Below are 14,839 nucleotides of genomic sequence, written 5' to 3'. Positions count from 1 at the left end.
GCCAGGGCGGCAAAAACCCTGGTGCCGCTCCTGAGGGTACTTATTCCTTCGTCTGAAGCATCTGGTGCTATCACTGTCATAGACAGGCTACTGTGCTGGCTGGATCTCAGTCTGATCCAGTTTGACTGTTCCTGTGACTTTCAAAAAGCCTTTGGCAAAGTCCATAACAAGAGGAAATCAATCAGTCATAGACTGGAGGGCTAAAGTTCTGGTACGGCTTGGAAACTGGCCAACTCACCACTGATTAATTGTCGTGATGACTGTAAGCGAGCGGCAGGTGCTAGGGGAGGGGAGGTCTATGCTAGGTCTGGCTTAGCTCAGTATATTAGAAGGCTTCTCGGCCGATTTGATCATGGCAGATATAACTCGCGGTGGACCCATGCCACAGTGCCTTGACGTGACACCCGTGCAGTGACGCCAGCTTGGACCAAAGCAGCTGGGAACCAGCAAAGATGAACCGCGGGGCTCTGCTCTCTGAGCGCAGAGGCCGCCACTCGCCTGTGAGCGAACAGACAGAGGCCTGAGCTGGAAACCACCAACTGCTTCTGCGATTGTTCCCAGCTGCCTGGCGCTGAGCTGTGGTCCCCGCCGGGGGCCGACCCCCAGCTCTGGTGAGTCAGAGAAGACAGCGGCTGCAGTGAGGAGGCTGGGAACCTGGAAATCACCCCCAAACCATGTATTAACTGGGCCAGGCACGGACCCACCCAGCTGCAATGAAAGCACCTGCTGGTTGGGCTTAGGACCCGGTGCTGCCTTGTGACGTGAACAGGAGCAGGGACTAAGTACCTCTCTAAGGCAGAGGGGAAGATACCAGGGCCCCAGGGATGGGGTGCAGGGAGCCCACGGAGGAGGCAGGGGGAGAGGAAGCCGGCCCCCAACAGACTAGAGCCTGTGGTGGTTGCTGCCTCCTGTCTCTGGTTAGTTTCTGTGGTGAGCATCTCTGCAGAAAGCCAGGGGCGTAGGAGGAAGGAAGAGCAGCAGGGGTCGGGGGAAGGGGGGGCAGCAGGACCTCAACACTCCTTTTTAAGGTCTCTCCGGCTTTCAGAAGCTCTCACTGGCCCAGCCAGGCCCCTCCGCCTCCTTCACTTGGGCTATAAAAGCCACTGCGAGAGCGCTAGCCGACTATTCCAGCAATCGTCGGGCTCCAATGGCTTCAATACTCGTCCTCCCATTGCTCTTCGCTGTGGCCGCAGGTAAGAAGCGAGGGAGGGGTAGGCTTGCTTCCCATTCCCCCCACCTCCATTGCCAGGCTCCAGCCGGGAGCCAGCCAAGAACGACGAAGGGTTTTAGGAGCCATGCGCTGCTAACGGGCAGGTGCATCTGCTTCTGGACCAGCGAGCTGGGAGGGGGCAAACGGAGTTATGGTCCAAAGGGCTCTGGGATTTGCCAGCCAGCCAGCAGGTCAGGCCCAGTCACGCTGGTGAGAACAATGAGTCAATCCAGACGCGTAGAACATGGACCCAGCTGGCTCCGACAGGCGCTCAGCGGCATGGAGAGCTCTGCCCGGTATCACCTGCCTCGTGGCATTTGCTAATTTCACCAGCGCCCTAGCTGCAGGGATCAGGTGTTTAGGTCAGCGTCTCCGCTTTCCTTTCAGACAAAAAAGGAAATTTTCGCCCTTAAGGCTGAAGAGAAACACGTGGACCCCAAAACATGCCACCCCCAGGAAGCCAATAAAAAGACCCCCCCCCCCTTGTTAATTTGAAATCTCATGATTTTGGAGGCCTGACTCCTGAGTTTTAGACACTCGGGGCTGTGGGACCGCTCTGCTCGCTGAGCTAGAAGAATCCACGGAGCGTGTCAACAGAGGCGGGTAGGAAGGGAAGCTGGTGAGTTGCTTTTGGATTTGCCTGCCTCTTCCTTTGATGCCTCTGATCTTGGGTATTATCAGAGGCAGGATCCTGTTTGGGCTGGCCCCTGGTTCTGCTCTGGTGGGCTGGCGAGCCACGAGTCCAACCAGGTTCCTGTGGTCAAGGCTCCCACAGTGCAGCTAGACCAGTTTTCCGTAGCTTTAGGGCAGGGACTGTCTCTTTGTTGTGTGTTTGTACATTGCCTGTCATAACGGGGTCCTGGTAATTCAAATACATCATCATCATAATATAATGTTCCTCCTGAGGATTTTGGGATGCTCCAGACAGCAGCAGATCTTGCTTAGCCCTTCCTTTTGGTATCTATTACTAGAAAAGCTCAGGGTTTTTTTTCTTGCGCGTTAATGGAAAGGCTAATGAATGGACTTCAATGGGTCAGACACAGGTTTGATACAGGAGTGGGTGGGTGAAATTCTGTGGTCTGCGTTGTGCAAGAGGTCAAACTAGATGATCATAATGGTCCCTTCTGACCTTAGTCTATGAGTCTATGAATGACCAACTGGGGCAGACCCCTCCTCCCCCCCCATAACCCCACGGGAATCAACACAGTCACAACAGGAAGACACTAGTTCTGTACTTTCTGGAGAACCTCTGAACCTGTAGCCTGTCCTTGTAGTATCTCTTTGGATCTTGAGACGAGGTGGGGCCAGCCCTGCCCCAGTGAGACTGACGCACACTGCATGCAGAACGTGTTATTATCTAGAGTTCAAGATTTACCAGGCTGAATGGCAGAAACGCTGTGGGGCTGGCTGTGGGGACAGAGCGTGACACAACAGATAGGGATTGGGAGCTCACGTTCTCCTGGGGGGAAGCGCCCCTGGACCAGCTAGAGGGCGTTACAGGTCCGCAGGGCTCTGCGCACCTCACACTTGTCTCTTTGTTTGGCAGCGTTTGCCAGCCAAGATTTGGTTCCCGCGCGATGTTTGCAAGGACCCAAGTTCTGGTGCCAGGATGTGGCCACAGCCGTGGAATGCCAGAGAGAGCAGTACTGCTCGAGCCTCTGGGCCGATGTTCCTCTGGTGAGTGCTGGAGCCGTCTCTCCTCCCCCGCCCTTTCCTTGGGCGGGTGCTAGAGCCGCGTCCATGTCTCCTCCCCCCTTTCCTTGGGCGGGTGCTAGAGCCGCGTCCGGATCTCCCCACCCCCTTTGCATGCCGTGTCCTTTCCCCGCTTGCTGCCCATGACGCGAGTGAGGGGAGGGGAACTGACTGCAGTTGGGTGACAAAAGGTGGGGTGAGGGGGCAGCACAGAGGGCTGCTGGGTGCCCAGCCTGGGTGCTGCAGACACTCGGGGGCTAAGGGAGGGGTTCTCCGGGAGCAGAGCTCAGCATGGCCGCGAGAGGGGCTTTAGGAGACACAGGGATGGAAATTCCTGAGCTCTGGGCTGCGTTAGCAATGCACAGGGTGCAGAAGGAGTTGGCTGGTCTGGCAATGGAAGGCGGGGGGCTGGACGGAGCCACGCGCATCAGTCAGAGAAGCTGGGCAGGAGCGGAAACCCCCTTCCCCCGTCTCCAGCTCTGCATGGCTCCCGGTCCAGCTGCCTGCACCCCCCTCCCAGTCCTGCAGTGCCCAGGTGGGGCAGGGAGAGGGGGTCAGGGCAACTGATGGAGCGGGGCCAGGAACAATCCCTGCTGCAGGAGCAGCTCCTGGCTGCAGCCGAGGTTGCAGGAGCCACTTATGACCCACAGGCGGGTCGACCCAGACAGCTGCCCCCGCCCCTCTCCCTGCCCCCCAGCACTAGGGAGGAGCTGGGGCAGCTAGTGAGGCAATGGCAGGAGCCAGCCACTGCAGCAGCCCTTCCACTCCACAATCCAACTTCTGCGCCCTCTGCTTCCAACCCCACTACCCTCCCTTATCCCATGCCCCTGGCTCCACCCCCTTGACCCCCACCTCCCCACCCCAGGCCAAGATAGGCAAAACTTCACTTGTGTCAGTGAGGAAGGGTGGTCCAGTGGTGAAGGCACTAGTCTGCCCTGCCACAGACTCCCTGAGTGACCTTGAGCAGATCACTTTGTCTCTCTGGGGAGCATAGCATGACCCTGCCTCCCCGGGGGGGGGGTTGAAAGGATAAATTTAGAGCTGATTTTTTTCCCCCCATGGGAAATTTCAAGTTTTCAGCGAAAATATTGAAAATCATAATATTTTGGTTTAGCAAATGCTGCTGCAGTGCCTCATGGGAGTTGTAGTTCAAGTGCCTTATGCACCCATTCTCCTCTATGGCTGGCTGTACTACATCTCCCATGATGCATTCGTCTCCCCTCTTATTGTGGCTGCCACCTCTCCCCGGTGCATCATGGGAGACGATGTTCAGCTGGGGAGCCTGGTCCATAGAGGAGGCTGGAAGCAGGAAGCACCTGAACTACAACTCCCATGAGACACTTTGGCATCACAATATTTTGTCCGCTCCGTTTTTTTTTTTTTGGCCGAACAAGCGACATTTCCCACGGGAAGCAGACGCTTTCCGGGGACATTTCGCCGAGTCGAAAACTCAGTTTCCCACTGAAAAACAGCTTCAAGGGGAAACATTCAACCAGCCTTAATAAATACACTGAAGTTTGTATGTCCGCTCCGAGATGGTCTTTGGGGCAGGAAGTGTGTCATTTTGTTCTGCGTTTGTGCAGTGCCTGGCACCGGGGCCCTGCCCCATAACCACCTTCCTAGGTGCTCCTTCAGTATGAATAATAACTAAGAATAATGATTAGGGCTAGATGAGTGATTGAGATAGATAATGGCGGGTAGGGTTACCATATTTCAGCAAGCAAAAAAGAGGACGGGAGGCGCCCCGCCCCTGCCCCTCCCACTTCCCACCCCCCTCAGAACTCCCAACCCTCCCCCCTGCCTCTTATCCCCTGACTGCCCCCTCCTGAGACCCTCCCCCCATCCTAACTGGCCCCCAGGAACCCTACCCCCTACCTGTACCCTGACTGCCCAAAACCTTATCCACACCCTCCCTCAGAAAGCCCTCCCCCGAACTCCCGACACCCCCCCCCCGTTCTCTTGACTGCCCCATCCAAAACCTCCCTGCCCCTTCTCCGACCCCCCCTGGCCCCTTTGTTGTTGGTCTTCACCTAATGTCTCTGTGAACTTGCTCAGGAACGGCCTGAGCCGTTCGACCCGGCAGGCTGGCTGGCAGGGAAGGAGGAGCGGGGGAGGAGCTCCAGACTGCCGGAGGCGATCTGCGAATGCAGGGAGGGAGGGAGTGATCTCAGCTGCAGGGGAAGCAGAGGAGGGGCTCTCTCTGGCTGTCGGAGCCCCCTGTAAGTGGCACCATCTGGCCGGCTGCCCTGTTAGCTGCATGTGCTCTGCATGGGAGGGGGGGAAGTCCGGACATTTACAAATTCCCCTCGGACGCTATTTTTAGCTCAAAAATCCGGACATGTCCGGGGGAATCCGGATGAATGGTAACCCTAATGGCGGGGATACTGCTGCCCTGTGCTCAGAGGAGGTAACAATGGAACACCCGGCCCAACCCCTCTGAGAACCCCTATCGGGCTGGGTGTCTCTCTCTCTTCCCCCCCCCCCCCCCGCCTCCTGTTACTGCTGCCCTGGGCCTGGCCGCACTGGTCCCTGGTCCCATAGCTGCACTACAAGGTCTCTCGGTTCTCTCTGGGACAGTGGGATCAGCTGGAGGAGGAAGACGAGGCTCGGCCCCCTAACAAGAAGTGCACGTTCTGCACCCAGATTGTGGAGAAGCTCAAGTCGTTGATTGGCGATGACCCCGATGAGGTACGTCACCCAGTGCCTGTTGGCCAGCCCAGCGATTAGAGGAGGGGGCCTGAGGAAGTGTGTGGGAGGGGTGAGGAATGGTGGGATGAGGAGGGAGAAGGTGTGTGTGTGTGGGGGGGGGAGCAGAGGGCGTGATGGTGATGGGAGACGGGGGAAGGAGAGGGAGAGGTGGGGAGCGGACCGGGGGACGATTCCCTAGCTGATGGCGAAGTTATGGGAGAGGAGAGGGTGGGCGGAGCGCAGTGCCATAGCTCACGTGCCAGGGCTCTCGCCGCAGGACGCTATCAACAAGGCCCTGGGCTCCGTGTGCAGATCTGTGGGCAGACGCCAGGCCCGGCTGTGCAAATCGTTGCTGAAAAAGTACAAAGATCAGCTCACGGAGGGACTGCAGAACGGTGATGAGGCCGGAGACATCTGCATCAGCATGAAATTGTGCAAGGAGCCCCCAGGTGAGAGTGCGTAGGCCGCAGTTCATCCCCCACGGCAAACTTCGGCCCAGGCTCCTTGGGGCTTCTCCCAGAAACATCGACTGGGCTCTCCTGGCCCAGCAATCACCCCCACCCCAGGAATTGTCCCCTGCAAAGTTCACCCCCTCCCGCGTCTCCAAGGATCCTCCCCCGCCTTGTTCTTCCCCCATCCCCTGGATTATCCCGCTAGGGCTCAGCCGCCCCTTGGCCCGTCTCTGAGGTGCTGCACAGAGGATGCCTAGGCCGGCCTGCCCGGGGGGCTGGAGCTGCTCTGACCCAGAAACGCTGGCTTTCCCTCCAGAGTTCTCCAACTGATGCCCGCCGCTTGCCCCGAGGCCACGCCGATTTCCCCAAAGCTTCTTGCTGCTGCTGATTGCGCCCACCTGCGATGCACAGAACTGGCTGGATGGAGCACGGCATAGGGCCAGCTGGGTACGTGGTACCCCAAGGCAGATCCCTGGGCTGGGGGAGCGAGGTGGGGGAGCGGGACCCACTGGTGCTCAGGTCTGGCTTATAGCACCATGCCCTAAAGGTGACGCTGGAGCAGCAGCCGGGGCTCCTTCACCCAGTGCTTCAGCCCAGCTCGGCCCTGTGAGGGCTGCGGTGTCTCTGGGGCCCATGTGCTCCTTGGTCTGATGCCCTGGACGGCGTGGCTGCACACTGGGGACCGGCAGAGCTTAAAGCAGGAGCTCCACAGCTTGTGCTAAAGAACCATGGCTCCACAGCTGGGGCTGCCCCACGTTCAGCTCTAGGGATTGGGCATGGAGCAGGGCCTGGAGCACACACTGACAGCTACATGTACCCACGGGGATGGGTGCTTAGGGGACCTGCTCACCAATGGGTGCTTCGAACGCCACCCAGGGTTATGAGCCCCAGGCACTGTGGGGTTTATGGGGCCTAGTCGGGGCTGTGGAGGAGACGGTGGGTAGAGCCTGGAGCTGAAGGCGGAAAGCAGGACCCCTGCTGGCTAAGCTCACAGGCTGTCTCCCGCATCCAGGACCACTGCAGACCGGAGCAGACAACCGGAGGACAGTGACTCTGCCAGCCCTTGGCCATCAGCTTGGCTCTGGCATCTCTTCTGCTGGATATCGTGAGCCGGTGCACGTGGGCACAGCACCAGGCCATGCCTATTTGCACCAGCCGGGCATCTGACCCATTTTCCCCCCCCCCGCTGCTTTTGGCTTCCTTATGAATAAAGTGCTTTGGACAACGTGTGGCTGGCTTCATGCCCCTGCTGGGCAGGGAGAGCGGGCAGGTGGAAACGAGCCTTTCGGCTCCAGCACTGCTGAGGCTGCTTGAAAAACATTTGTCCCAGCCACAATCCTGCATCTCTCTGGCCTGTCATCTGCCTTTCCTTCCTGTGCGCCTTATCCCAGGGCAGGGCCCTGACTGCGTCACAGGCTGGGCGTGGTTGTGGTGGCCTTGGCTCCTGCACTCCTTCCTCCTCACCCCTCAGACAAGAGCGGGGCCTGGGAGCAGGAACGGGAGCGGAAGCTGTTGGCTCAGAAGAAGCCTGAGGACTGGCGAGCGCAGGAGGCGAAAGTAGCCACCACCGAACCCACCCCGTGTCCCGAGCTCACCGTAGTTAAGGTGGAGGGAGATAAGGGACAGGGTGGGGGAGCAGGGGGGAGATGGTGACTGCGGGTATTGCCTGTTGGTCACCCAGCTGCCCTGCGCAGAGGAGCCTCCAGCCTCTCAGGTCAGGAGACGATCCTGTGACAAACCTTCCTCTGCTGTGCTGGGGGGGCCACACCCAGCATCTGGACAAGGGGCCCCACCATAGGGGTGAGCTTTGCATCTGAACCGTGTCTCCCCCAGGCTGCTTCCCGGAGGGTGGATTCCTAATGCCCCCTGCCTCCATCATGGGAGAGCGACCATACATGGCTTGCGTCCTCCTCCGTCCCAGGGCCTGCCCACCGCTACCCACGGGGGCCCACAGTGGAGGAGGGCACCACGGGCTGCATGCCAAGGAGAGGCCCTTTGCATCCCAATCACCCACCGGTCCTTGTGCCAGAGTCCCTCTAGCCTCGCACCCAGTGCTTAGGGAATGGCCTTGAGCTGTGCCCGGCCCTTTGGAACAAGCCCTTAGCTTGGGGGGGAGAGATAGCTCAGTGGTTTGAGCATTGGCCTGCTAAACCCAGAGTTGTGAGTTTAATCCTTGAGGGGGCCACTTAGGGATCTGGGGCAAAATCAGTACTTGGTCCTGCTAGTGAAGGCAGGGGCTGGACTTGATGACCTTTCAGGGTCGCTTCCAGCTCTATGAGATAGGTATATCTCCATATATTCCCTCTCCCGCTTGGCCACAGATGGGGCTTCCCTCCCCCCGGTCACACACAGGGGGCTCTCGTTTGATGGGCTTGGGCTTTTATTTCAATGGTGCTAGGCGGGGGGCACATGCTGATTGTCCGCATCACCCGTCAGTCCTCCTTCTCGTCGCCGTGGGTGATGATGTAACAGAGGGATTTGTAATCAATGTTTCCTGCCACGTCGATGGGCGTCACTGCGAACATCTGCTCCACCTGGCAGGAGAAAGCGGGGGTGGGGTGTGAGTTGTGGGCAGGGATCCCAATGACTTTGGGGGGCAGGGCCCACGGGGGAGGCCGCAGCCTGTGCACCAAAGACCCGGGCGGCTGGTGGGAACCCAGATCTGCCACGGGGGTGGGGCGTGTAGTGCAAAGCCACACCCACACCCACTTGTGTTTCCCAGTGCAGCAAGGAGGGGGTCCTGCCAACCCGGGGTTAAAGGCAGGGGGGAGTTCCTGGGCCCCACAGATTGGGGGCAGGGGGAGAGCAGGGGCCGTCTCACCTCCTCCGGGGTGAACTTGTCTGCCTGGGTCAGCAGGAGCTGCTTAAACCTGCAACCGAAACAGGACGTGAGTGAGAACGCAGAGCCTTGGGTTTGTGCCCACTGCCCCTGAGTGCCCAGCTCGGCCGGGGCCAGGCAAGGACAGGGGGGCTGGGGCCTAAGGTGGGGTAAGGGCCAGGTGGGGCCTGGCAAGGGGCAGGGGCTGGAAGGATCTGAGAGACAGGGACTGGGGGACAGGAGCTGGGTAAGGTCTGGAAGGGGGGCAGGGTCGGGGGGGAGTGATTCCAGGGGCACAGGCCCCGCAGGACTAGACAGACCTGCCCACTGCACACAGAGACTTTTTTTAACCCCACATTTTCCGAACTGGCCTCAGTTGCTGGGACCCGTTCGGACTTGCGCCCCCCCCCCCGTACCCCCTCCCACCCCTTCCACATGCTATGGCAGCCTGCTCCGCCCCCCATGGCCATTTCCCCATTGGGGCAGTGACAGGGAGGCCCAGCCAGGCCTCCTTCTGGCTCCAGCCCACACCCAGTTTGGCCCAGGACGCCCCCCGGCACCAGGGTGGCAAAGAGCTGGCTCTGCTCCTGGCCTTGCCATTCACTGGAGAGGCCTCACCCTGCCCCGCGAGCCATCGGGCACCTGGGAATCTGGCCCTGAGAGCCCAGCCTGAGACACCCTGAGCTCTGATTTGCAGCCCCCACCATGGAGGTCAGTCAGAGCTGGGGGCGCGCAGCCCCCCCAAGACACCAGGCCAAGGGCATCTCCACCTGGGCTCCCAAAAGCCGAGGCCCCAGAAGCAGGGGCTCCTCGTGTCTCTGTGGGACTAGGGGTGCTGGGTCCCCCAGGCCTGCAACTCCCCCCCCACACCCTGGCTTGGGGCGCTTTGACTCACTCGTCCTTGTTCACGTGGCCGGTTCCGTCGGGGTCGAAGAGTTTGAAAGCGTTGAGGATGGATTCCTCCGGGTCGGTGCCTGGGGGGAGCAGGGGGACTGGTTAGCTCAGGATGAGGCCGAGGTTCCCCAGCCACATTCCCCTGGCTCTAGGCCCTCCCATGCCTGCCTCGTGGCGGGGGCACGGCACTGCTTCTCTTCGCACTCCGAACCTGCGGGGCAAGACGAGCCGACGACCCTCCCTCTCCTCAGAGATGCTGGGAACCCGCATTCCCTGCCTGCGCTCTGAATGCTCTGAGGTGCCCAAAGCCACATCTCAGAGGGCAGCTGCACCCCCACCTCTGTGCCCCCCCACAAGCCCATTGCTGGGGGGGGCGTTCCAAAGACCCCAGCAGCTAAAAGCCGAGTTAAGCGGCAGCAGGAGACTGTATGGCTTTCCCAGCATGGATCACGGTATCTCCAAGCCCCGTGGGGCCCGGCAGCACTCAGCCACGGCTCATGCCCGGAGCCTGCAACGGGGGACCCGGCCATGCCTAGGAGGGGATGCTGGCGAAGCTATTGAGGGAATTCCTCTTTCCAGGCAGGGCCTCGGGACCTTTGATCTCCACTTGGAACAGTCACCAGCGGGGGAGAAAGACAACATGGGAGCATCCCACACTGCGGGTGTAGTGCGAAGTCGTCTCAAGGGTGCCAAGAGCAAGTGGGCAGCAGAGCTGGGAACAGTGAGGATGCTCCAGCGGTGTGAGGGCGAGTCTGGGACACGGGAAACCTGTGCCACCCCAGTGTGACCTTGGGCAAGTCACCCAGTTGCTCTGTGCCTCAGTTTCTCCATCTGTCCCATGGGAATCATAACCCCGTGTGTGTGAGGATCAATACATGATGGAGGGTGAGGCGCTCAGATGCTCTGGCGATAGGGCCAGGGATGTCCGAGAGGTCGATAGAGCCCAGGTTGAACAGGCCCCCTCCAGCTCTCGGCCCCATTCGGTTCTCGGCCTACTCACCATTTAGCTTCTCCCCGAAGAGTGCGAGGAAGACAGTGAAGTTGATGGGGCCCTTCCCCTCCTTCAGCATCTCGTCCAGCTCCTCATCCTTCATGTTCAATTTCCCTGGTGAGGAGGGGAGGCCCGGTGAGAGCCCATCTTCCCCAGGACGCCTCTGGCCCCCCACCCGGAGCACCGTTCGCTTTCCGGCGGCAGGTGCGGGCCTTGCCCCATGGAGCCCCACCGCTGTACAGCCGGAGGCCCGGACCCCAGCACAATCTGAGCAGGGAGGCAGCTCCAGCCAGGGAGCTGGCACATCATGCCATCTGATGACACGACCCACTCTGAGCTCTGTTCTCACCCTCTGCTACCTCTGGGCAGCACCCAGCACGATGGGGGGCCCCAGATCTCTGTCAGGGTCGGAGCAGGGCCTGGCATGACGGTACCCCCGATCTCCATCGGGGTGGGTGCAGGGCCTCACACGACAGGTCCCCTTGATCTGGGTCAGGGTGGGGGCAGGGCCCAGCAAGACAGGTCCCCTTGATCTCAGTCGGGGTCTATAGGCCGATCTCCGTGGCAGCGTCAGTGGAGAGAGCCACCTCCGCAGAGCCCCCTTTGATAAAAGCACCAGAGGGGCCAGGCCGGGATCTGAGGTGAACCCGGGCCTGCGCCTCATGCCGCTCTAGGAGGAGGCCCGCTTTGCCCCTGAGCCGGGCCCCTGAGCCCAGAAGCCGACCGCCTCACTCCCCCACAGTGCAGGCAAGCAGAGCCAGCCTTATCAGCGATGACGCATGGGGATGAAATCACGAGATGCCAAGCTCAAGTGCCCGGTGGAAAGAGCGTGCCTGCTACTTAATCAGCGGTCCTGCCGATAAGCAGCCAGCTCCCGCTGTCTGCCAAGGGGGAAGGGGGCTGGTAGTTTTGGAGCTAGCAGCTGGCTTTCTCCATCGATTTGTAACATAAAGGGCTTGTCTTGTTAAAGCGGTGCTCCCCAGCCCCACCCGCTCCCTGGTGGTGCAGGATCCCCCATCAGCCCACGCCCCCATTCACAGGGGCATTACCCACTGGCAGGACCCTCCTTTACTGGGCACCAGCCCATAGACCCGTGGTTGTTGAGAATTCCCTGCCTTTCTCCTGCTCCGAGGGCTCCCCTCTTCCTCAGACACAAGGGGTAGGCCCATGCTCTGGAGCGGGGTGGGGGGGACGGAGCATTGGCACCACAGGGCTGAGGAAGCAAGAAGAGGCTTTTTTGCTCCTCGCTCCCAGCGTAAGTGCAGGAGCCTCCCAGTTTTGCTTTGAATGAACTGAAAACTCAGCCCTTTTTTCACATCCTGTGTCTGTGCAGCGCCTGGCGCCACGGGGCCACAGCTGGGGAACTAGACTCCAGGCCGATACACGGGAATACCAAAGCAAAACTCGCACAAAGCTGCCGTGCCTGAGATTAAGGACTTTCAGACCCTTTCGATTCCAGGCGATGCACCGGGCCCAGGTTTGTTCCATATTGGACTAGGGAACTCACTTTCGCAAGAGATTGGGACAGCAGAGAACCTTCGCTGCCTTCCCGCCAGAGGGCAAGCCACTCAAGCCGGAGGGGGTGGATGGAGGTAGGTAGATAGATAGATAGGGTGTATGGAGATAGATAGATAGATAGAGGGGATGGATGAGGATAGAAAGATGGTGATGTCCTGACAGGTTTATCATTCTTTGGGCACCTCCATGGTCTGTGTTTGAAGCTTGCAGCAAGCTCCAGGCCCGGGGGGTTTGCTGAGGCCTGGCATTTCACAACGATGATTATTGGAGATAGCTTTGTTGCCTGCCCCTGGCCAAAGTGCATTGGGAGGGTGGGGGGCGAGGTGCTCACTCACCAAGCTGGGAATAGGTCTCCTTCAGGTCTGATTTCGTGATAATGCCATCACGGTTCTGGTCGATGCAGCTGAATGCCTGGGAACAGAATGAGACGCTGAACCCTGGAGCCTGGGCCTGCTTGCAGCCCTCGGCATCAGCCCCCTCACTCTCCCGGTAGGGCAGAACCTCCCTCCAGCTGGCATCTTCCCCTCTCCCTAGCCGTGCCCCAGCAGGAGTGGGGAGCTCCAGCCCAGCTTGCCATGGCTGAGTCCCTAGGCCACATTATTCCCTGCAGCCCCAGCGTGGCCGACTTGTGAGTGTCACGATATCTTCAAGCTCCAGCTCCTGGAGTCAGGTGATTCGGGGAGAATCTCGACTTTGGTTCCAACCAAGTACCTCGTGGTTGGGGAGAAGAGCTAAAAACGTGACCGTGAGAGGCTCAGAAACCAGCCGGCCAATGCAAAGTGTGGTATATTGCAAACTGTGTGAAAAGTCTGAGCTGTCACGTTAAATTATAAGGGGATTCCTGGTTCTGCTTGTAGGCTTGGGGGGCTCTGCAGGGTAGCCTGTGATCTGGGTCCTGTGCAGTCAGTCTGCCTAGAGAAAGATGGGGTGAGTTGGGCCTCTCTGCCACAGGGAGCAGCCTGTTTTGTCTCTCTCTCTGGTTTTGGTTCTTGTGTGTTAAGCTTCTTGATTCTAAGACATAAAGTCGTGTTATGCTGCAGACTTCCTGCAAGATGGCTGATGCTCAGGTTCTAGCTCACTCTGTGTGTGCTGTGACTCCTTGGGGGAGCTAACGCTGAATATTCCCCACTCTCTCTTTGCGAAGGCCATGGCCCTGACCCTACTCTCACTACGGGCCATATCCCTGCGTGGGTACCATGTGCATTGCCCGGGCTCCCCGGCATGCTGGCGTTCACACACAATGGGCCGCAGCACCCTCACCTCCTTGAACTCCTGGATCTGAGACTGCTCAAACATGGAGAAGACGTTGGAGGAACCCCTCTGGGCACGCTTGGCAGCAGCTTTGCTTCGGGTGCCGGCTTTCCGGCTGGCCTGCAGGGGAAAGAGCCAATCAGAGTGCAGGGAGTCCTGCTGTCTCTGGCAGAGCCAATCAAAGCACAGGGAATCCTGCTGTCCCCAGCAGATCCAATCAGAGCACAAGGAATCCTGCTGAGCCCAGCAGAGCCAATCAGTGAGGAGCCCTGTGATGCATGCCAGTGGGCACAAGCAGCAGAAGGGGAGCCCCTTGCTGACATGAAAGGTGCCTCCTTCTCCGGTGCCTGGGACCAGTGTGATTGAAACAGACAAACAGTTTTAAACCACTGATAACCCCCAGCACGTTCCAACTCCCGTCAAACCTCTCAGGGGGCAATGGGGCAGGGGGAGGGAAGGTGCTCTCTAGGGCAGGTATCTGCATGGGGGTGGGGCTGGGGGGGTCAGCTGCTAGTGGGGGAAGGGCTCTGGGTCTGTGGGTGGGAGAGGGCTGGAGGGAGGCAGGGAAAGGTCACCAGTAATCTCAGGGATGCGGAGTTCTTCCCTTCCCTGCATTCTTTGTTCTTTGGCCGCATGGTCCCCACGGGGGCTGTAAGTTCTGGGGCAGGGGCTGGCTCAGGGGGTGGCACTGGCAATGGGGCTGGGGGGGGGGCTGGTGCTGACAATGGGGCTCTAGGGGGACAACAGTGAGGCTTTGGGGTCTACTGGCAGTGCTGGGGCTGGGGGGTACTGACAATGGGTATCTAGGGGCTGTCAATGGGGCTCTGGCATGGCCCGGGCAGGTCCCCCCGAGTTAGTGCCCTGCTGCATGCTGAGGGGCTGCTCCTCGCCTCAGTACGTGGGGGGCTGGAGCCGTTCTGAGGGGGCGCTCTCAGCACAGTGCCTGGATCTCCCTTGCCCCAGGACAAGGGGGGGCTGGAGTTGTTCTGGGGGGGGGGGGTGTGCTCTCAGCACATTGCCTGGTTCTCCCTCGCCCCAGGACGTGGGGGGGCTGGAGCTGTTCTGGGGGGGCGCTCTCAGCACAGTGCCCCTGCCCGCAGGAGTGGGTCCGACGGCTCCCACTCAGAACAGCCTTGTCCAGGAGCTGGACGCTGGTTCCAGTGAGGGGCTGGGAGGCGGGGGGAGGGACTCACCATCCTGCTGTGTCAGCTCCGCAGCTCCTCCGCAGCGAGGGGGTGGCTGGGCTCCGCTATATACTGCTGCTTATCACCCAGGTAGCTAAATTAGGAGCAGAACAGGGGGAGAGCGCCAAACTTGGCAGTCCC

General features: G+C 59.8%; 2 protein-coding genes across 2 annotated transcripts; one reads left to right on the top strand and one right to left on the bottom strand.

Annotated features, from left to right (window-relative positions):
* The first annotated feature begins 1,045 nt into the window (after positions 1-1,045).
* On the top strand, positions 1,046-7,267 carry LOC101935711 (antimicrobial peptide NK-lysin-like). The gene is made up of 6 exons (XM_005312374.4): positions 1,046-1,193; positions 2,757-2,887; positions 5,480-5,590; positions 5,868-6,039; positions 6,359-6,489; positions 7,055-7,267. Exons 1-5 carry the CDS (start codon positions 1,148-1,150, stop codon positions 6,370-6,372), a joined length of 474 nt encoding a protein of 157 aa, XP_005312431.2. The 5' UTR covers positions 1,046-1,147; the 3' UTR covers positions 6,373-6,489; positions 7,055-7,267.
* A 1,137-nt stretch (positions 7,268-8,404) lies between these two features.
* Positions 8,405-14,839, bottom strand: MYL7 (myosin light chain 7). Its single transcript, XM_005312373.4, has 7 exons — positions 14,708-14,839; positions 13,524-13,634; positions 12,599-12,674; positions 10,755-10,859; positions 9,756-9,834; positions 8,864-8,912; positions 8,405-8,576 (listed from the first exon to the last, which is right to left on the bottom strand). The coding sequence occupies exons 1-7, from the start codon at positions 14,708-14,710 to the stop codon at positions 8,475-8,477; spliced, it is 525 nt and encodes a 174-aa protein (XP_005312430.1). The 5' UTR covers positions 14,711-14,839; the 3' UTR covers positions 8,405-8,474.

Source organism: Chrysemys picta, chromosome 2 (assembly GCF_011386835.1).
Source record: "Chrysemys picta bellii isolate R12L10 chromosome 2, ASM1138683v2, whole genome shotgun sequence".
NCBI lineage: Eukaryota > Metazoa > Chordata > Testudines > Emydidae > Chrysemys > Chrysemys picta.
Note: the sequence above shows the minus strand (reverse complement) of the source record. Positions and strands in the feature narration are given on the sequence as shown.

What these genes read in the sequence shown, in the direction of transcription:
- LOC101935711 (XM_005312374.4), top strand. Translation starts at nt 1,148, where the DNA reads ATGGCTTCAATACTCGTCCTCCCATTGCTCTTCGCTGTGGCCGCAG. An exon ending in TCTGGGCCGATGTTCCTCTG is followed by an intron (nt 2,888 to 5,479) that starts GTGAGTGCTGGA and finishes TCTCTGGGACAG; the next exon opens with TGGGATCAGCTGGAGGAGGA. An exon ending in TTGGCGATGACCCCGATGAG is followed by an intron (nt 5,591 to 5,867) that starts GTACGTCACCCA and finishes CTCTCGCCGCAG; the next exon opens with GACGCTATCAACAAGGCCCT.
- MYL7 (XM_005312373.4), bottom strand. An exon ending in CTTCGGGGAGAAGCTAAATG is followed by an intron (nt 9,835 to 10,754) that starts GTGAGTAGGCCG and finishes TGCTCCCCCCAG; the next exon opens with GCACCGACCCGGAGGAATCC. An exon ending in GGCCACGTGAACAAGGACGA is followed by an intron (nt 8,913 to 9,755) that starts GTGAGTCAAAGC and finishes TTTCGGTTGCAG; the next exon opens with GTTTAAGCAGCTCCTGCTGA.